We start from the raw sequence: 22,500 nt of genomic DNA on the forward strand, positions 1-22,500 counted from the left end.
CGTCCCTCATCCCTCCCTGACAGAAGCTTGTTTTATACGCTTTATAAAAAAGACAACGTTCTGGCTGTCCTGTCCACAGCTTGTACTGCGGTCCATTGATCCAACCATGTGTCCCACCATCTGTGGGGAGGAAGATGTTGTAGTGCTGGCTGGTAAAACTGTTTTGATACTTTTGTTTCATAACCGCTAGGTCACTGAACGTCCACCAGCACCTCAGTTCTAGAGCCACGGCGTCTCTCCCGAGGAAGAGGACGACGAAGAAAGGATGGATACAACAAAGGGAGAGGGAATGACATGTGTACACTAGGCGGGACACACTGAAGTGTGTGTGTGTGTGTGTGTGTGTGTGTGTGTGTGTGTGTGTGTGTGTGTGTGTGTGTGTGTGTGTGTGCGCAAGGCTGTCAGCTGGTCTCTGGTAACCAGGGCAGCCTGAGGTCTAAAGGTCCAGGCTTTAGATGAACATCAGAGTGTAAAGACAGCAGACGAGCTCAGACCTCGTGAACTACATGTTTGGCTTTCTTTCTTTCACTTCGTAGTTGTTTTGACCAATCAGGCTGCCGGAGACGGAATCTGGAAGCGTGTTATTGGCTTAAGAAAACAGCCCGTTCGTAGAAGTACACGTAGAATATGTCCTGACCAGGCCAGGCTCTGAGCCGTCACCCCCCAGAGGTTCTGCTAAAACCCAGTAGGACTGCTGGGTCAGAGGTTCTGCTATAACACAGTAGGACTGCTGGGTCAGAGGTTCTGCTAAAACCCAGTAGGACTGCTGGGTCAGAGGTTCTGCTATAACACAGTAGGACTGCTGGGTCAGAGGTTCTGCTAAAACCCAGTAGGACTGCTGGGTCAGAGGTTCTGCTATAACACAGTAGGTCTGCTGGGTCAAAGGATATGCTGTAACACAGTAGGACTGCTGGGTCAGAGGTTCTGCTATAACACAGTAGGACTGCTGGACCAGACTATTGCTATAACACAGTAGGACTGCTGGGTCAGAGGATCTGCTGTAACACAGTAGGACTGCCTGACCAAAGGTGCGTACAGCACAGACCTGCATAGCTTCTTGAGAGACGGTTTCCTGAGTGTACTTCCTGTGTGTTTAATGTGTGCAGCTGAGAACCCGTTTCCTGTGTGTGATGGAAGCCAGGCGCAGCCGGGACAGCAACCCACCAACCCACCAATCACAAGCCGTCAAAACGCACACGCGTAAACGCGCGTACACACACGCGCACACACACTCACAGCAGAGGGCTTGGGAAGCTTGCAGAAAGTCTTGAGAGAGCTGACATGTGTAAGAATATTTTTTTTCTCTGTCTATTTCTGTCTTTAAATCCTCATGAAAATTTGCTCCCCTTGGGAGAGAAAGAGAGAGAGAGAGAGAGAGACACACACACACACACACAGAGAGAGAGAGAAACACACACACACAAACACACACAGAGAAAGAGAGAGAGAGAGAAAACAAGCACAGACACACAGACTGAAACTGTGACTCACCGTGGGACTGCTTAGATTTTTTTAACGAGTTTTACTGTTTCATTGCATGTATACTAGTCCGATACCAGCTATGGAAACATGGATGGATAAAAATGGAAAAGATATCAATAAAGTATTAATATTGTTACAGTTATCACTATACATAATGGGAAAAAGCCCCTGAGACAGATGTTACACAAGTAGTCCTCACCTCGTGCAGCACCAACCATTGACTGACTAGTGGCTGACTGGCGGCAGACTGGTGAATTATTGGTGCAGACTGGGGGAGACTGGTTAGTGACTGGTCACTGGTGCAAAATGGTTACTGACTGGTGACTGACAGGTGACTAACTGGTGACAGAGTTCAGATAGCAGCTCAGGTCTCCTCCCAACAGGAGGAAGAGTCAGAGGGATCGGCTGTCAATGCACTGTAGCTGTGTGGAACAGAATGCTGTTATTATAGGGGGCTTTGTACTGGTAGCATGGCTCTAGTGGACCCTCAACACCACATGATGTGTTGTTGCCATGGGGATGTTGGGCACAACAACATTAATCCGTTCAACCCCCTTAATGTCAGAAGCCTCTCAGGCCATCATTGTCCACTATTAGTAGCAGAGCATGCAGGCACTTACCTTCACCCCTGTGTGTGTGTGTGTGTGTGTGTGTGTGTGTGTGTGTGTGTGTGTGTGCGTGTGTGTGTGTGTGTGTGTGTGTGTGTGTGTGTGTGTGTGTGTGTGTGTGTGTGTGTGTGTGTGTGTGTGTGTGTGTGTGTGTAATGAGCTCTTCAGGGTAAAAGCTACAGGACCCTATTAGAAGCTAATGCCTCGTTATATCTCCCGGCTGAATGCCGGAGCCATTCACTGCAGAACCCACTCAGGACAGCATGAAAGAGAGCTATTCCGGACGTAGTCTGGGAGAAGAGTGGATAACGACCATTATGCTGTTCTCACATAATGAGTCCCTCGTACAGAGGAGGAGGAACCACGAGGGCTGAGCGACAGACCAGAGCCGGGCAGGAACGCCGTCGGCTGCGTTGAACTACGACAGTAAGAGCAGTTTGATCAATGAACTGATCCGGAATGAGAAGCCATGGGGAGTTTCTCATCCAACGACTCCATGTTGCGTCTGGTTCAGGTTCAGGAACCGGTCTGAACCACTGCCAGAGTCACTACCGAGTGGTGGAACCTCACCAAGCAGACTGCTGGCCATGCAGCCCAGCAGTCCTGAGAACAGATTCACCACCAGGATTCTCCACTCATTCCCCTAAACACCTCTGCTTACTGTCTGAAACAAGGCCCTCACAGCCGTGACTGCTGCTGTTGTTTAACGTTCATCTTTTTTACAACACATTTCATTGTTAACCTTCATATGACAATAAAAGCTTAAACTTTACTGTACTGGAAGGCAAAAGTGTAGTGTGTAGTGTTCTACTGTAAACAGGCTGTCTGTCCTCTGCCCCTTAGCTCTGTCTGTAGGTGACATTAGGACGGTGGATGACACTGAGCAGAAGGACACCTGAACAGGGATTACAGTGAAAGGTCAGAAGGTGTTGGTAAGCCTCGCTCTGCCTGGAGCCAATGCTGGTGGTTCCTTTTGAGTACACAAATGACATGCTGGGATTAGGATTGAAACCATGACATTTAAAATGGGTCTCCTCAAGTAAACATATTCATGTTCGTCACTTATTCTCGTCACTGTTCTCATGTTCGGATTGACCTTGTTGACCGTTTGCCAAACACAAAGACAGCGAGGCTAGAGAACGTTGGCTGTCTGTTGTCATGTCTCTACCATGGCTCTCTGCTGCCCTCTGCCGGCCTTGAGAGATGCTGACGAGCCCAGTACTCCATGGTTCCCAAACTCTTTTTAACTAGTTTACCCCCTAAAATAAATTGTTCAGCTGAGTACCCCCGTCACCGGCACGAAACATTTTTGAGTGAAACTTTTTTTATTTTTCCGTAAATATTGTCCAGTATGTGTATGTGTCTATTTGGTGTAAATGTGAACATTAAAAGGGTGCAAATGCTCGCAATTTAGTGGGAAACATTGGCCTGTGCCACATGCAACTGTTGACTAATTTCTCCCCACAAAAGAAGCATAACGCCAGGGGAGGGTCAGAGCATGTAGTGGTAAATCCATTCACATATTTTCCCCCAGAAACTGACATCATTTTGTGGTTTCTTGGTTTGCTTTCCTTCTCACGAATTCTCCTTTCTCATTGTTTCATATCCGTTTCAAACACTTTTACATCACATTTTTTCAATTTTCTATTATCTAGCTTTCTGAATTGAAACTTGCTCAGGCTGAACAAAAAAGTATAACAATCAAAAATAAAATGTGGCAATTTTCTGAGTACCCCTGGCAGTACTCCAAAGTACTCCTAGGGGCAGGGTGCGATTTGCCGGTGGGGATGGTGGGGATTATCCCCCCCTCTGGTTTACACGTCCTACCCTCTGCTGGAATATTTTATCCTCGGTGGGGATAAAAATTATCCCCCCCCACCCAAAGTATTTTCACCATTACATCGTAATAATTAACAACCAAAATACACAGGGTCCGTCTTCATTTTGAAACATTTTAAAATGTTTCTCAAAATTATCCCCCCCTCTGGTTTTTTCACAAATCGCACCCTGCCTAGGGGTACGCGTACCTCCATTTCAGAACCACTGTCCTAGAGGACCGTTCTACAGCAGCTTGTCCAATACCTTTCCTATTAAAAAAGGAAAGGATAATTTAAAAAAAAAGCAATGCATATTGGTCAAACTGAATATTGTAAGTAAAATAAGAAGCCTAGGACTATTCAATAAACTTCCATATCAACAGCCGTGGTACCACAAATAAACACGAATTGTGATTATTAATAATTAATTATTAAGACAGTGATTAAAATCATATGGGAAATTCCTTCTGCATGCTCTAAGGTGAGGGGGCAACCGGCGCTCCCGGAGGAAACCCCCGCTGAACACCGACGCCCCCTGGTGGCCGGCAGGCATTGACCCAAGACCTCCTGCTGCGAGCATCAGTGCTAACCAATGAGCCAGCTTGCCACCCCCTGGAGTTAATGCAAACGTAGGCCAATTGTCCTTTATATCATCCATCCATTATCTTGTTTTCTATTAGTTTTAATCCATCTGTAATAACAATGTAAGATATGAGGACTAGCAAACTGATCAGATACCATTAAACCTCATTAAACTCATTTATTTACAAGGTGAGCTCAGTGAGGACAACGAGTGAGAACCATGAGCCACATTGGTTTTTAATGTTCTTTCTCAACCCTAAACAGAGACCAGGACTCTGCAGTACCAATATATAGAGAAAGGGCATTTAGAGATCTATCCAGTTTGTTTTATCATGGAATAGATCGGACAACGTTATTACCACTAGTTCAAAAACAGAAGCAAACACATGTGATGGGTTCTGAACCGACGTGTCATCCAACCTCGGAGATCCGACCTGAGAATGTTCACCACCTGTCAATCACCTCCGGCCTCACAGCACGAACCCATTGGTTGCTGGGAGTGGGGCGGGGCACTGGCCAGTAAAGGGGTATCATTGAGTCATTCCAGTACAGCTATACCTTACATCATACCTGACAGATGATTTAACTTCACTCTTCATGCTTGATCGTTCCACCGTCACGAGGAGCAGGCCTGCCAGAGAACACACGCCTGCAGGGCGCTGGACAGATGAAGGGTCTGGATTTTCTCCAGAGGGTCTGGGTGTCAGATGTTGGGCCAGGACCCCCACTGCCCACGGCCCACTCTGGAGGAACCGACGTGGAATGAACCTGTGGGATGAATCATCCAGACATGTCCCGGCCGTGGAGGCTTTTGTCTTTACAAAGACAATAAGACTGAAGTACATGAAGACAAGGGTGTGGCTCACTCACCCCTGAGGAAGAACCACAAGATCTGGAAGAGCATCAAGACTCAAGACAAGATACTGCTGCTGCTAGCCAAACAACTGGAGGCTGTTGAACTGTTGATCTCTTCAGGAGTAGCTCTGGGGAATGCCTCAGCCAAACGAGTTGTTGAACAAACGATACAAAAGGTCTTCACAAACAGAACGGTTCAAAAGGTCTCCACAAACCCAACGGTACTAAAGGTTTCCACAGAGCACAGTGGGGTAAATCTGAAGCATGTTTGGAATAAAAATGTTGTTACATCAGAAGCAAAGAATCAAAGCAAGAAAACGTACAATTACTGGAATTTCTCTCTCTCGGCCCTATCCACTGTCTCTCTCTCAGCCGCTCACCTGTCTCTCTCTCGGCCCTCTCCCCTGTCTCTCTTGGCCCTCTCACCTCTCTCTCTCTCAGCCCTCTCACCTGTCTGTCTCTTAATCCCCCTCCCCTGTCTCTCTCTCAGCCCTCTCACCTGTCTCTCTCTCGGCCGACTCCCCTGTCTCTCTCGGCCGTCTCCCCTGTCTCTCTCTCGACCCTCAGCCCCCTGGGGCCCCGGGGCCTGTAGATGTTTCTTCTGGACAGGTGGTACTTGGGGGAAGAAGACCTGAGGCATGTGTCAACGTCAGCCAGAGCCTGCTATAGTCCTGTCCTGAAAGCACACGATGAAAGGTCTGTGGGCCGACGTGGGCCTTCTCCCTAAGCCCCTCCGTGTAAACAGCCCCTATAGACCCCTGTCCCCCAGGACGGACCCCAGACAGAAGGGACAGAGACGCCAGACTGGGAGTCTGACTTGGAGGATGAGCTGCTGTCATCAGGGAGCACTCAGGCATGTAAACAACATTCAGAGATCCCTGCAGGACGACAACCCTAACCCCCCACACGACAGCTTTAAAGGTGAGACCCATAGAAAAATCTCTTTTATGATGACACACACACACACACACACACACACACACACACACACACACACACACATGTACACACACACACACACACACACACACACACACACACACTGCTGCCTCTTCATTCTCGCCACTATCTCTACAGAGGGTCTTAAAGGTATGCGATACACTCGGCTTTCCCAGCCAGTAACAGTTATAACAAGAAACGTATTACACACGCGGTTACTGAATTATGACAGTATCTCTGAACAGGCCCCAACATGAGCACCATTCTCATGAAGCGTTGGGTTCATATGGCGCTCCGTGGTTCACCCACCGGGGCACGTCCGGGCCACCGCCCCGTAGCCTGGATCAGGTACCCTAGAGGGTATTCAGCCGTATCTCTCCCCCCGGGACACCGCCCCGTAGCCTGGATCAGGTGCCCTAGAGGGGACGCCTCTGATCGTGTGTCCACCGCCCCAAGATAGGCTGTCCTCATGGAGGTCCCTCTGTAGACACCACCCAAATGCAGGCTGAGCTCCATCACACCTCCACCAGCACCCACATGCAGGCTGAGCTCCATCACACCTCCACCACACCTCCACCAGTAGCCTGAAGCAGCATTAGGAAGCCCATATGAGGGCTTTCACTCGTTTATGACCTGATTATGAATGCCTGCTCATCGCTCTGCAGATGAGGCTTATCAGGGGATAGGAAACCAGGATCTCTTGCTTACTAATCTTTCTCTTCACTTTGAATTGAATACTTTTTGAAAAATTAATCAGTTCATTGCATAACACTGAAGTGCAACTTGTGCTAGCCTCCCCCCCCTTATCACTAAGCAATCACAGACTCTGAAGCGCGGTGTCAGTGGTAAGTCTTGCGGAGGAATGCGTTCTTTATTAGTGCAGCATGTGCTGTGGCCTCACTGTGTTCAGCACATCTGCCTGACAGCTCCTCGGTCCTCGCCATCCCCTCTCTCTTGCTTTGTTTGTTTCTTCCCTTCTCATTCCTTTGTACAAACTGCATCAATGCAACACGGTATTACCCTTCACAAACACACTGGGAGAGCTTCCCCCCCCCCCCCGAACTTCCTGCCTGCTATTCTTAGCTGGACCAGAATCCATTCCAGCGGATGTCTGGGCTCCACAGAACCGATGTACTGACACTCTCATCTCCCATCTCAAGTGCACAGGCCAGGGACATGTGACAGACGCGTCCTCCATCCCCCAGCACCATGGTGGTTCAGGAGGCTTCTCACCAGGCCCCGGTGGGGCCTCTTCTCACCAGGCCTAGTGATGATGGAGGCTTCTCAACAGGCACTGGTGGTGCCTCTGAAGGCCATGGTGGCGTAGCCCCGAATTACACTATGTAACACATTGCTGTGCCAACGACCGCAGCATTAGTAATAGATTCTCTGTCATGGGGAGCCCAGGTGGCAATGATCCCAGTTCACACTTCTGTACCGTAAAGTAGGTAGTATAGGGGCAGGTGTTTATCTACCAGTGTTTCTATACCGTAAAGTAGGTAGTATAGGGGCAGGTGTTTATCTACCAGTGTTTCTATACCGTAAAGTAGGTAGTATAGGGGCAGGTGTTTATCTACCAGTGTTTCTATACCGTAAAGTAGGTAGTATAGGGGCAGGTGTTTATCTACCAGTGTTTCTATAGTTAAGTAGTTAGTATATGGGCAGGTGTTTATCACACTTCTGTACTGTAAAGTAGGTAGTATAGGGGCAGGAGTTTATCACACTTATCTACCGTAAAGTAGATAATATACGGGCAAGTGTTTACCTAGCAGTGATTTTATACCATGAAGTAGGTAGTATAGGGGCAGGTGTTTATCTAGCGGTGTGCTAACGTACCGCTACAGTGCCCAGCTGAAAAACACTGGATGAGGTCATGAATGTTGAGCTATGAGGGAGCTGCAGTTGAAAAAAACTATCTTGTGTAGTTATGAAAAGCTTTAGAGTGCGAGTCTGGGGCAGGGAGGCAGAGGGGGGAGGCAGAGGGGGGAGGCAGATGGCGAGGTCCAAAGTATGGGAGGAGGAGGGGGAGGTTTGAAGGCTGGGGCAGAGAGGGAGGTTTGGAGGCTGGGGCAGGGGGGGAGATATGAAGGGAGGGAGGGAAATGCGGAGGTTTGAAGGGAGGGAGGGAGGCAGCGCGGGGAGGTTTGAAGAAGAAGAAGAAGAAGAAGAGAAAAAAAAAAAGCGAAAGGCAAGAGGGAGAGCCAATGATCCCTCAGGCATCCCAACAAGTCTGGACGGTTCCGCTGCTGCTTAGTTAAGCCGAGTGGAGGAACGGAGCCTCACGGATCAGAATGGCTTCAGCTATTCATCATCAGCATGTTACCTCACCACTAGACACGTTCTGCACTTACACGCGCTAAATTAACGCTGTCAGAAGATTTGGGTGACATTACTGCGGGTGACTCACTTTCACGGATTTCCTCCGTCCCTATCATCGCTGACAGGTGGACATCACCGCGTTACATTTCTACGTTGAACATACCGGTGCAAAGGAAGAAGAGAGAGAGGGAGAGAGGCTATGCCACAGGTGGCACGGTTGGATAGGACGTGAACAAGTATTTGGTCCAGAGGAGCTGCTACCCAGAGAATTGTAGGAGTCGTCAGGTAGGCCCGCTGCAATACTGGGAATACTGGGAATATTCTAAGGACGTAAATCGCAAGCAATCCTAAACTTCTAGGCTGCAGATTTTATATTGTGCAATTACTTTGTAGATGTCAGTGAACGGACCACTTTATAATCTCAGTAGGACTTGCAGACCATAATGTGCATTCTGATAAAAGTTAGGGTGCTGCTAATAACCGATCCGATTACCACGCCGTTTCTTGGTTATACTGCCTGTTTTAGGCTCCCGTCAGAAAACTGGACAGATTAATTAAAACGGCTCACGTTATGCGCCTCCTGGCCGTGCCTTCTGCGACGCATTGAAGTTCTTAGTGTGCATATGGCAATACGAAGATGGTGACCTCAAGCGAACCCGACCACATTTAGTATCCAGAGAGACGCGTTATTCACAGACTAGGGTTAAGATGCAGGTGATATTGTTTGATATTCCGTCAAATACATTTGGAGGATATGAAAAGTGTTGTTTTGTATCGTGCGTAATGGGAAACATCTGTTCTCGCTGCAGCGCATTAATTACGACGATGTTCTCCAAACCCTCATTAATGTGACCCACGCAGATATGATAAACTGGAATATTGCCAAGAAATCAGCGCTAATTATCAGTTATTATATCCAGTTAGAGTCTTTACTGGTGTTTACATTGTTTCCATCACCCATCTCTTGGGCCTACCGTTTCTATCTGACATGTCTTAGGCCTACCCTCTATCTGACCTGTCCCTAGGCTACCATTTCTATCTGACTCATCTCTCTTAGACCTACCCTATCTGACATGTCTAAGGCCTACATCTTCCATCCGACATGTCTTAGGCCTACCTTCTCTATCACATGTCTTAGGCCTACCATATCCATCTGATACATGTCTTAAGACCTACCGTTTCTATCTGACATGTCCTTAGGCCTACCGTTTCTATCTGACATGTCTTAGGCCTACTGTCTCTATCTAATATGTCTAAGGCCTACAGTTTCTATCTGACACAGAGGTCAGTAGGTCGTTCGCATCAGGACAGGCTGGACTCTGATCGTTCTTTTTTGGAGGTAATCTTACTAAGACAACCCCAGTATGAATAGACATCTTGATTCTATTTATTTTATTCATCAATTTGTTAATTCAGACTAGACTCGGTGAGGGCAAGCATCAGATTCAATGATTGTAACAGTTCCCTGTGTCACCAGAGCAGCCTGCTGGAGGCTTATTCTCCATGACAGGACACGCCATGCTGAGCGAGCCAGTCTCCCACTCCACACTCTGCTCCGCACAGGGCTAGGGTCAGGATCCCCCCGGAGAATGGCATCTCCGCTAGCCCTTAGCTTCTGTTAGCTTTCCTTCTGCCTGAATGCCGCCTGAATGTTCCTTCATCTGCTGTCGCCGTTTCTTGTGACATTATTCTACTGGTTCTTTCGCTTGAGGAAGCCTGAACATGACCCTGAGCCGCGTTGCCCTTTCGAATCCTTGACCTTTGAACCCATATGATTGGCTAGATTCCTAGGTGAGAGTGAGAGTGGGCGGGACATCAGAGAGTATGCTTTAACTCTTCCAGGTGTGGAGGCCCCCCCCAGGAATGTTTTAAGTAAAGGTTATGCTTCCGAACTATTCAACCACAGAGTTTCACTTTTTCAAATCTGTTGGTTAATATATGTTCCATGCTGTAATCATCTGGGGAGGATTTGGAACCAGCATCTGAGCGTGAGGAGAGGACTTTAATCACCATGGTGATGCTGTCTGCACAGCTTTAGAGGGTTCTAACACTGGGACCTGGGTGGACTCAGAGTCCCCACTGGTACCTCTCTGGGTTCTGGGTGGACCAAGGGGCCACACTGGTACCTCTCTGCGTTCTGGGTGGACTAAGGGGCCACACTGGTACCTCTCTGGGTTCTGGGTGGACTAAGGGTCTCCACTGGTACCTCTCTGGGTTCTGGGGGGACTAAGGGTCCCCACTGGTACCTTTCTGGGTTCTGGAGGACTTGAGGAGCCGCCCTCAGCAGCACCACAGGACAGAAGAGGGAGGCAACATGGGCTTAAGTCCCATAGAGGTTGGTGAATCCAACCTCATCAAATCCAACCTCATTAAATCAGGGATTGTTTATCCCTACCGTAGGGATTGTTTAATCCCTACCGTGTACATGGTGAATGCAAGGTCATTGGTTTGTGTGATTTATGCTTAGCATGTCGGGGTTGGAACAGGCAGGAACTTTGGCTTAGTGCTCCTCTGAGTCACAGCAGCACGGTAAACACTAACAGATCTCCACGGGCTGTTGGCTTTTCAAAAGTCTCTGAAGCGTTTGTTTGGGACAAAGTCAGACAAGGGACAGGGCCAACTCAACTCCATTTCCTGTTCCACAAATAGAAATACCTCCTGGAAGGCCAACACCATTATATGATAGGATAATGTTTGTAGTGTTCGTAGGGTTGATGTTCACACATCTGTTCCAGGTGCATCATACTAAGTAGTACCAAGTGACTCTCAGAAGCAGTTCAGCTCGATCTCAGGAGATCAACTCGGATCCATTCACATGTTGAGAGTATTTCTCTTTTCCTAGGTCACAGTTTGTCTTGCTTTGAAAAAAACAAAAATCGAATAATTTCGTTCTTCTTTTGTTCTGTCTTCGCCTGATGGGAAGGCTATTTGGGGGAACCTTGGTTCCTTTTCTCGAGGTCGCCTGGTAATCAAAGCCGATCTCAGAGGATTGCCGTGTGATGTGCCATCTGTAAGGTATTCACAACGTCCTTTTCTTGTGGCTCGCCTTCCCCAACACGCATCTCGGCGTTCCCAGAGGAATTAAAGCCACATGCGACAGTAGGCACAGTGTCTGGCTGCAATCTGCAGAGACGCGCCTAATTTAATCCAAAGTGACCTGAAGTCATCTCAGTGATTCGATCAACAAAAACACTTTAGGTTTGATGTGTGGAACACTGCCTTTAACGTAATAGACAATGTCTTCTTGTAAAAGGATCTCCTTTGAGGGGAGAACAAACTGTCAGGGTGCAGGAAGCTGAAGAGGACGCTCAGTGTAGCGTGGGAATGGTCGTACAAAACTCAAGATGATTTCACACAAAGATGCTCCTCACATCTCCGCCTGCTCCGTTGGTGTGAGAGGGGCCAGGTCTGGTCTTAGTTAGTTTGTGTACTGCCTGTCTACGGTGCATCCAAACCGAAGAGTAAATCAACTTCTGTTGGAAATAAAACATGACTATAAATTACTTGATTTCAAACGTTTTGTAATTAACGCAGTTTGGGCGTTTATTTAATCTGTGTATATCAAGTTTACTGACTCATCATTTTATATTCCACACATGAGGAGGACATTTAGCACCTGACTGGACAGGCATACTGCGCCATCAGAGCTCTGGCCTCACAAGGCTCCCCACACATCCAAGTGTTATAGGTTGTAGGTGAAACCCGGCCATAGGGGAAACTGCCTCCCATTAGCCTCACCTGTCAGTCTCGTCAGCGTGAGGTGCTGTGAGAGGAACTGAAGCTCCACAAGTGGAGTGTAATTGTAGTCCAGTGACAAGATTATCTCTGGTCTCAGAAAGTAAGCCCTCCAGGTTCCTGAACAAGAACATACCTATGTTCCACTATGCCTCCTGGATGAATGACAGAAGCTGTAGCAATGTTTGAACACTCAACCAGTAAACAAGTGGTTCTGACCAATGTTTCTTTACAGGTTGTTGCGAAAGGCACCAGACATGCTAGCCTGCTGCATGTTAAAGGCTTTGCATGAAGATGAACAAAATATGTTTATTATTATTGTTTAAAATGCCAAGCCTGCTGGTACATGTTGACCTATTCCTCTTTTTCTTCAGCATTATATGCGTTGGTGATTTAATTTAAATCCAAACAGTAAACATTCAATTATAGTGTAGAGTGTGGAGAATACTTTTACCCTTTCATTTTCACAATGAAAGTGCTAAAGGTTTAAATGTCACGGTGTGTCTAAACCTGTCTGTCTGTTGCCAGGTAGTAAAGATGTGGGGCTGGTTTCTGCCTGTGGCGGTCCTACTGTCATCTGTAAACCAGGCTAAGGCTCAGGGTAAGATTATAATTACAATCCTTCCAGCGCTGTATAATCTTGCGTTGTGTTCCTGAGTCTCTTTGTAACTACCACTAACCCTATCCAGGCAGGTGTGATAACTAACCCTAACCCTCACCCAATCCAAGCAGGGGTGATAACTAACCCTAACCCTATCCAGGCAGGTGTGATAACTAGTCCTTACCCTAACCCTAACCCTATCCAGGCAGGTGTGATAGCTAACCTTAACCCTACCCAGGCAGGTGTATTAACTAACCCTTACTCTAACCCTACCCAGGCAGGTGTAATCACTAACCCTTACTCTAACCCTACCCAGGCAGGTGTAATAACTAACCCTAACCCTATCCAGGCATGTGTGATAGCTAACCTTAACCCTACCCAGGCAGGTGTATTAACTAACCCTTACTCTTACCCTACCCAGGCAGGTGTAATAACTAACCCTTACTCTAACCCTACCCAGGCAGGTGTAATAACTAACCCTAACCCTATCCAGGCAGGTGTGATAGCTAACCCTACCGCTACCCAGGCAGGTGTGTTAACTAACCCTTACTCAAACCCTACCCCTAATCAGGCAGGTGTGATAACTAACCCTAACCCTAACCCTAATACAATCCATGCAGGTGTGATAGCTAACTCTAACCCTCACCCTACCCAGGCAGGTGCAATAGCGCTCAGGCAGCAGACATCGTCTTCCTGGTCGACGGATCCTCCAGTATCGGCAAGCTCAACTTCCTGCAGGTGAAAGGCTTCATGGTGGGCGTGGCCAGGCCTTTCATCAGCAATGTGGGCCAATCAGGGGTCCGCTTCGGGGCCGTGCAGTATAGCGATACGTCGAGGTAAATTAAAATGTAAAGGTTCAGTCCTGTAACTGGTCTGATGGAATGACTCCAGCCACACGTTCATCATGTTGAGGAGTTCCGGTCACCAGCTTGTGGTTGTTGTGAACCAGGGTTGAGTTCACGTTCACCACCTACCTGAACGGCACGGAGCTGCTCCAGGCCCTGGAGAACCTCACCTACAAGGGCGGGAACACTCGCACTGGGGCCGGCCTCAAGTTCGTCGCGGACAACTTCTTCAACCCCGCAACCAGTCGGAACGTCCCCAAGGTGGGAGGCCAATCTCTTACCTGTTACAGAACTGTTACACTACTTTATTAACCCGAATGTGATTGGTGAGTAGGTTCCCATACAAGAAGTGTGTCTTGGTGCGTTGGTGCGAGAAAGGAATACAAAATGTAAGATATTCAGAAGGGATTCAGTGGGCTTTTGATTGAGAGCTTTGACTAAAACAAGTCTTCAGATCTCCTGTCTGTTTGCCAGAATGCTCTCCAACTTCCTGTACTCACCTCCACTTCCTGTCCGGGGCCATGCTGTTTCCTGTTCAGATCGTAATCCTGATCACAGACGGCAAGTCCCAGGACAGCGTGCAGGAGCCAGCCCAGAGGCTGCGGAGCCAGGGGGTCGTCGTGTTCGCAGTCGGTAGGCGTCTCTGTTTGGGCTCCGACCTGACCCTCTCCCTTTGGGCTCTGACCAGACTCCCTGCATTTGGGCTCTGACCAGACTCTCTCTGTTTGGGCTCTGACCAGACTCTCTCCCTTTGGGCTCTGACCAGACTCCCTGCATCTGGGCTCTGACCAGACTCCCTCCATTTGGGCTCTGACCAGACTCTCTCCATTTGGGCTCTGACCAGATTCTCTGTTTGGGCTCCGAGCAGACTCTCTCTGTTTGGGCTCTGACCAGACTCTCTCTGTTTGGGCTCTGACCAGACTCTCTCCATTTGGGCTCTGACCAGAGTCTCTGTTTGGGCTCCGAGCAGACACTCTCTGTTTGGGCTCCAAGCAGACTCTCTCTCCAGTTGGGCTCTGACCACACCCTCTCACCTCTCTACATTCACTCTCCCTCTCTGAAGCCCGCTGTCCCTCCTGTCTCCCCCCCAGGTGTGAAGAGCGCCGACCGGAGCGAGCTGGGGCTGATCGCCTCCGAGCCGCGTCGCGACTTCACCTCCTTCGTGGGCGAGTTCAAGCTGCTGAACACGCTGCTGCCCCTGCTGGGCCCGCGGGTCTGCTCCAGCGCCGGGGGCGTGTACGCCAGCGACGGTATGTGCCCACCGCCCATCTGCACACTAGCACCCGATGAGGCCCCCACTAGAGGGCCCCGCTAGAGGCCACCGTTAGAGGGCCCCCTTAAGAAGTGGTAGCTTGATTGACTTAGCCTTTAACATATGGTAGGCTCACAGAAATGAACTTAACACTGAATAAGTCACATTCAACACTTAACACTGAATAAAGTCACAAAGGACTGGGGACTGGGCCAGCTCATGACCTGCAGCTGTTTCCTGACATCACAGAGTCACTTAAGATACTAATTGCTTCTCTTCTATGGATCAGCGACCCAGCTCAGTATGCACTGTGTACACCGACAGAATGACAGGTGATCGTCTTCGTCCTCATGTTTTCCTAGAGAGACAGACAGGTGGTCGTCTTCCTCCTCATGTTGTGCTAGAGAGACAGACAGGTGGTGGTCTTCCTCCTCAGGTTGTCCTAGAGAGACAGAACGGTGGTCATCCTCATCCTGACGTTGTCCTGGTCGTCATCCCTCTCTCCACAGAGGCCTTCTCTGGTCCGTCCAACGTTCAGTTCGTGGGCCAGACCTCTGATTCGCTGAGGTTCCGCTGGAGTCCGGCTGGGGGGCCCGTGAGTGGCTACGTGGTCCAGTACACACCTCTGTCCGGCCTGGGACAGCCAATCACCGCAGACTTACGTCAGGTGGGTTCCTGGGAATGCAGCTTGGCGGTAAAGCCCTGGTATCTAGATGGAGAGCTAGATGCAGGTGCATGAAAGGTGAGGTGAGGTGAAACAAGGATGAACACGTCCTCATGTCTGAAAGGCGGATCCTCATTCTCCTCAGAGTAGGTGTTGCCAGAGGGAGTCAAACCAGAGAAGGATGGGCATGAAGAATGCTTATCTTTGGCATCTCGGTGGATGGTTCCTCTGGAACCTCCTTGACCTTCCTTGCTCAATGGTTGAGTTTGCTCCGGCAGGAGACGGTGTCAGCGAGCCAGCGGTCCTTCACGGCCCGGGAGCTGCGCTCGGGGACGGACTACCTGGTGACGGTCATCGCCCAGTACCCAAACAGCGTGGGCGAGTCCACGTCCGCCAAGCAGCGCACCAGTGAGTTGAGCAACACCGCGGCGCAGGGCTGCCGCTCTGATGTTGTTCAGGCCTCCTGTCGGGCATGAACTGCCTGCTGGTAGACAGATGTACACGAATGGATGATGTCATGTATGTTGAACCAGACAGACAGATGGAGAGATAAAACATTCTGCTCATGGTCTGCTCCTGTCTCCTCAGGGTCCTTGCCCGGGGCGTCCAGTATGCGCCTGGTCCAGGCTGGGTTCTTCTCTCTGTCTCTGGCCTGGGAGCGCCCCTCCACCTCCTTCCAGGGGTACAGACTGACCTATGGCCCGCGAGGTCAGAACCACATATCCTCCCCCCCTCCTTTGACACACCGTCTGCACATTGGCAAGAAGCCAATCCAGTTCTCCTCTCTGAGAAATGCTCAGGGATTTCCTGACTCTGCCAGACAACACTCAATCCATTAGTCCCTAACTATACCCAATCCAGTGGCCCTTAAATACACACAATCCAGTGTTCCCTAACTATACCCAATCCAGTGGTCCCTAACTACACCAGATCCAGTGGCCCTTAAATACACACAATCCAGTGTTCCCTAACTATACCCAATCCAGTGGTCCCTAACTACACCCAATCCAGTGGTCCCTAACTACACCCAATCCAGTGGTCCCTAACTACACCCAATCCAGTGGTCCCTAACTACACCCAATCCATTGGTCACTAAATCCAGTGTTACACAACATTGAGCATGTCCTTATACACTATAGTGGAATATTGAGAGTACTAGATGGAAGTAACGATTAAAAGGTTGCTGGCAGGTTAATAATGCATGGAATAAAAACGAAGAAGAAATGAATGTCCTGAGGGCCTGGCTGCCATCAGGTGATTTAGTACCTGATATTACCTCCGATATTACCTGCAATGTTCAGCCCATCCTGTCATCGCTGATCCTCACAACTTGAGCAGGACACCTGAGGTGAAGCTCTCCCAAGGCGTGTGACAGACAGGGTGTGGCCGCCTGAACTATGAGAACGTCTGGATACCAACGCCATGACTCACCGTTCAAAAGCTCCCCTCAGAGGGTTGAATTTAGGGCCAAACACTATAGCCCCAAATGGGATACTGGGGGTGCAGGAACTGTGGCCCCTGGACTCTAGCGCGGGGCTGTGTTAGGAGAACAGGTCACAACATCCAGATGTGTATTTAGTGATGAGCGGTGCGATGTCCTCGCCTGGTCACTGTTACAGCTGCCCAAACCCAGGCTGACGAATCAAACCAAGCCAGAAGATACAGAGATATGGCTGCAGATTTGATGTATAAGCCGGCATTTAGGTTTAGTTCCCTCCGTGGCCTTAGGCAGCATTTTTCTGGCCTCGGTTGCCAGGTCGCTTTCAGTCATCAACAAGTTCTAACATGAAGGATGAAGTGGTAGTGAGCAGTGAATCTTGTCCCGGTCGGTTTTTCATTATCCTCCAATAATCCTCATTGTCCTCCCAAGTCTTCAAAGTAACCAAATAAGTCAGTGTTTGGCTAGCTGAAAGAGCCCCGTGGTGCTACCTCTTTTATCTCTGGTGAGGTGTAGGCCAGCCCTCGAGCCTGGTGCTAACTCTTGTGTCTCTGGTCTCTGAGCAGGTCAGGCCGCCAGCCAGCTGCAGGAGCTCACCCTGCCTGCGGACGCCTCCTCCACCACCCTGGAGGGGCTGCAGCCCGACACGGAGTACGCCCTCAGCCTCTACCCGCTGTTTGCACGCAACGCCGCCCCGCCATCCAACCTCACCGCCCGCACCCGTGAGTAACCCCCCCCCCCCCCGGAGGCACGCAACACCATGCTATAGCGATGCCACACCCTAATGACACCACGCTAAAGCAACACCATGCTATAGCGATGCCACACCCTAATGACACCACGCTAAAGCAACGCCATGCTATAGCGATGCCACACCCTAATGACACCACGCTAAAGCAACGCCATGCTATAGCAACACCGCGCTATAGCAACACCGCGCTATAGCAACACCACGATATAGAGCAACATCATGCCATAGCAACACCACGCCATAGCGACGCCATGCTATAGCGATGCCACACCCTAATGACACCACGCTAAAGCAACGTCATGCTATAGCAACACACGCTACAGCAACACTACGCTATAGCAACACCACTCTACAGCGACACCATGCCATAATGACGCCATTCTATAGCGACGCCATGCTATATTGACACCACGCTATAGCAACACCATGCTATAGCAACACCATGCTGGCCACTGACACTCACCATTATTATACAACATGGCCTCTTCTTGCGTACAAAACATGGATAATTTGTCTTCGAGCTGAAGAACTGTTTTTATTGCTTCCTGACTTTTGTGTGTGTGTGTGTGTGTGTGTGTGTGTGTGTGTGTGTGTGTGTGTGTGTGTGTGTGTGTGTGTGTGTGTGTGTGTGCCAGTGCGTCTGGAGCCAGTGCAGCAGCTGGTGGTGGACACGGAGTCGGAGAGCAGTGTGCGTGTGCGGTGGAGGGGCGTGTCCGGGGCCCGGGTGTACCGGCTGGTCTGGGGGCCTTTCACTGGTAACGCAACACTCGTAACAAACCACAGCGCCCCCTCTGGCTAAACAGGGGGCACTGCAAGCTGTCTCAAATTAGCAGAAATCTGCTGCAGCAGATGATTTTGATTTTGTTCGGGTTTCCATTGACGTCTTGTTTTGTTGTTGTAATTTAAAGAAGGTTTTTCTTGTTTATCCATAATTCTTTTCCTGTTGGACATTTCCGTTGATGTTTCCCTGTGGTACGTACCTCCTCCTCCTCCTCTCTGCAGGCCGTGCTGTGGACACCGTGGAGGTGGCCGGGAGCCGGGAGTCCCACTCTCTGACCGGCCTGACCACCGACACGGAGTACATCGTCACAGTGATCCCGATCTATGAGACCAGCACCGAGGGCCCCGCTGCCACCGCCAGGTTCAAGATAGGTACGGTACAGATAGCCCTGCAGCTAGCGCTGTTAGCACTGGTACGGGTACAGAACTGGTACTGAACTGGTACTGGTAATGAACTGGCACTGGTACTGAACTGGTACTGGTGCTGAACTGGTTCTGGTATTGAACTGGTTCTGGAACTGGTGATGAACTTGTACTGGAACTGAACTGGTACTGGTGCTGAACTGCTACTGGTACTGAACTGGTACTGGTACTGAACTGGTTTTGGGAGATGTAGATACAGTACAGCTAGACCTCCAGCTAGGGCTGGTTCTGTGTTATTATCTGATGATAATAATCAACACACAAAACCTCTATAAAGGAACTACCTTGTTTATCTTTATCTGATATTTCCAAAAGAAGGAGACGATTGTTTGGTAGTATCAAGCGCACACCATTTTAACTGAGGATCTACACTGAAGTGGATATTATGACGATTCCACGGCGTGATTTGAGTCATGACCGGGCTGACTTGCTGCTGATGATATCCCCCCTCCAGTACTACCTGGTTATAACCCACTCTCGCTGAACCGCATCATGAGCCTTTAATACAGCTGATGGCTGTTCTGTTTGAAGAGGCTAGGAGCCGCCCTTCCAGCCGTCTCTAAGCTGTAGGGCCGTGATGCTGTGAAGGCCCCTACCGGGAACCACAGAACCAAAACATCTGTGTTGATTCAGCTAATAACTAATCATTTTCTTCCTTTGCTCTAATCCCTCACGGAATCAGTGACTCTTCAACCCTCCAGGTGGCCAATTACTCTGCTGCCGTCTGCCATAGCTGCACACACACACCCACACGCACGCACACACAGCCACACCCACACACACACCTGCACGCACTCACACACACACACACACACCCAAACACACACACGCACGCACACACACACACACTCATTGTATGGAGGAGAATACAAGAAAATACAAATCCTCCATCCTTTTATCGAACAATACGTGTTAAAGCTGGTCTTTGAGCGGTGCTTGGAGCGGCCAGCTGTCAGTACCGGGTAAGGGCCTTGGCAGGTTGTCAGGAGTAGGGGAAGAGGCATAGACCCTTCATGTAACTGTTTAGCTCTGTTTAGGAAACATTCCGACCACACCCGCGCACACACTCATTAGGCAGACAGACACACACTCTTCACAAACTCAGACCTTTCCTTTGTGACTGATGCCAATGGGAGGCTTTTAACTTCAGAGGTTTAGTTAGAGGTATCTCTGAGTCACTGGGAAGCGACTGAGCTGGCGGCCAGAGGCTACAGTCCCTGTCCCCGTGCTGGAGTCATTGTGTTTACAGGCGCTGTATACATCTTCAGCTTGATGTTTGGACCTCATCATGATGCACATGAGACACATGCACATGAGAGGGCTAGAGGCGGCTATGCTTTAGGAAACGCTTTCCCAAAGTAGAGATGAAATACCTTTGTGACAGAAAGGACATTAATAAACGACACATGCAAGGGCATGTCCCATCTGAAGATGATAGTACCCCCCTTTGAGGAAGTATCAGAGCTTCTACCCCCCCTTCGAGGAGGTATCTGAGCTTCTACCCCCCCCTTCGAGGTTTTAACTGAGCTTCTACCCCACCTTCAAGGAGGTATCTAAGCTTTTACTGCTGGAGGCGTCTGCACTGACACTGGGAGAAAGCCGCCTTTGGTTTCTGGGTGGCTGGTGATTTGGAGGTTGAGGAAATGCAATGTGTGCTCCCAGACGTGTTGTCAGAGCGGAGCCTGAGGCTGTCGTGTGTGGGCGCGAGAGACAAACAGGGAGAACTCTGGCTCATCAAGCAGCCTGTAATGTCACCCTTTCAACTTCGATGCAAACACATCTGCAAGCATTATACTTAACTGAGCAAAGTAACGACTGTAGCTCGTATACACAAGGAATGTATGGGAGATGATATGGAAATGTTTGCACATTTTTTGTGAACTATTGTTTTTATTGCAAATTCACAGAAGAAAGCACAACATTGCAATAAACATTGTACCCCTTTTTTCTCACTCCCTCCCCCCCCGTTTTCTCCCTCCCACTGGCGGTCCCTACCTCCCTTTAAATATTTGCCCATATAAGTTATACGATTCCGGTATGTTTTATTTAGAAAGTCGTTTGAATGGCTTTGATTTTGATTGCTCTCAATCTCACTCCTAAGTGTCTTTGTATAATTGATCTGCTAAACTGCTAAAGTTCTTCCTGTGTCTTCCTGCTTACTTACTTCTGTTACTTTTTCTTACTTATTTTGACTTATTTCATATATTTTTAAATATCTATTTACTTTCTATTGTATTGTTGCGGCTATGTGCGTTGAGGTACCAAGCATAAGAATTGTACTCCTGGGTACTTGTACAATAAGAATGTAATAAAAGTAATTGTGATTGTGATTGCGTCCCCCAGAGCGCCAGGAGCAACAGGTCCTCAGGGCTGAACCCTCCAGCCCCTCCGCCATCCGCCTGCTGTGGAACCTCATCCAGGCGTCCAGAGGCTACCGCCTGGAGTGGAGGCAGGGCCAGGGTGGGGAGACACATCAGGGCACGCCCAGCCATACCAGGACACGCGCTGCACCGCGTCAACGCGCACGCGCTAGGCTACGCACACGCCCAGGCTCACGGCCATGCACCTGCCTGCACTGCATTTGACCTGCAGTTCAGGCGCGCACGCACACGCTCGCACGCACGCACACACACACACATACACACATACAGACACACACACACACATAAAGGCAGGCATACACACTCACACACGCGCAAGCACGCACGCATGCACACACACACACACACTCTCACACACACACACACACACCCACACACACACACACACACACACATAAAGGCATGCAAACACACCCTCACACACACACACACACACACACGCACACACACACATACACACACATATAAAGGCATGCAAACACACTCAAAACACACACACACACACAAAGACACACACATAGGCATGCAAACGCGCACACACACACACACACACATGCACACACACACACACACACAAAGGCTTGCACACACCAAACACACGCGGGAAAGCAGACCCACAGGGGTGTGCACACACACTCACGTGCACACACACTCTCTCTCTCTTGTCTCTCTGCGCCGTGAGCCCGTGTCTCTTGCCGCCCTGCGTCTGGTCTCTGTCCACAGTGTGTGTTCTGTCCCAGCAGGAGGCGCCGTGCAGAGCCAGTCCTTCCCTAAGACCACCACCAGGTTCCTGCTGTCAGGCCTGCAGCCCGGCACCGAGTACCTGCTCACCCTGTACACCCTGTACGACGGGCGCGAGGAGGCCACGCCCGCATCCACCTCCTCCGCCGGTCAGCACCGGGGGGAAAGGATGAATGAATGGATGAGGACCGGGGGGGGAATGGATGAATGAATGGATGAGGACCGGGGGGGAATGGATGAATGAATGGATGAGGACCGGGGGGGAAAGGATGAATGAATGGAGGAGG

At 49.6% G+C, this 22,500-nt stretch overlaps 1 protein-coding gene across 1 annotated transcript in view; it reads left to right on the top strand.

The window, feature by feature from the left end:
- Window positions 1–8,557: 8,557 nt before the first annotated feature.
- Window positions 8,558–22,500, top strand: part of col7a1 (collagen, type VII, alpha 1) — a 64,752-nt gene continuing 50,809 nt past the window's right edge. Inside the window, exons 1-14 of the mRNA XM_079747680.1 lie at window positions 8,558–8,887; window positions 12,866–12,938; window positions 13,594–13,774; window positions 13,888–14,044; window positions 14,323–14,416; window positions 14,875–15,033; window positions 15,545–15,702; window positions 15,978–16,107; window positions 16,288–16,407; window positions 17,704–17,859; window positions 18,524–18,643; window positions 18,891–19,040; window positions 21,435–21,551; window positions 22,216–22,362. Of these exons, the coding sequence (XP_079603806.1) occupies window positions 12,875–12,938; window positions 13,594–13,774; window positions 13,888–14,044; window positions 14,323–14,416; window positions 14,875–15,033; window positions 15,545–15,702; window positions 15,978–16,107; window positions 16,288–16,407; window positions 17,704–17,859; window positions 18,524–18,643; window positions 18,891–19,040; window positions 21,435–21,551; window positions 22,216–22,362 (1,753 nt within the window). The 5' untranslated portion in view covers window positions 8,558–8,887; window positions 12,866–12,874. The remainder of the gene's footprint in view (window positions 8,888–12,865; window positions 12,939–13,593; window positions 13,775–13,887; window positions 14,045–14,322; window positions 14,417–14,874; window positions 15,034–15,544; window positions 15,703–15,977; window positions 16,108–16,287; window positions 16,408–17,703; window positions 17,860–18,523; window positions 18,644–18,890; window positions 19,041–21,434; window positions 21,552–22,215; window positions 22,363–22,500) is intronic.

The sequence above is a fragment of the Pollachius pollachius genome (genome assembly GCF_949987615.1).
Source record: "Pollachius pollachius genome assembly, chromosome: 12".
Lineage (NCBI taxonomy): Eukaryota > Metazoa > Chordata > Actinopteri > Gadiformes > Gadidae > Pollachius > Pollachius pollachius.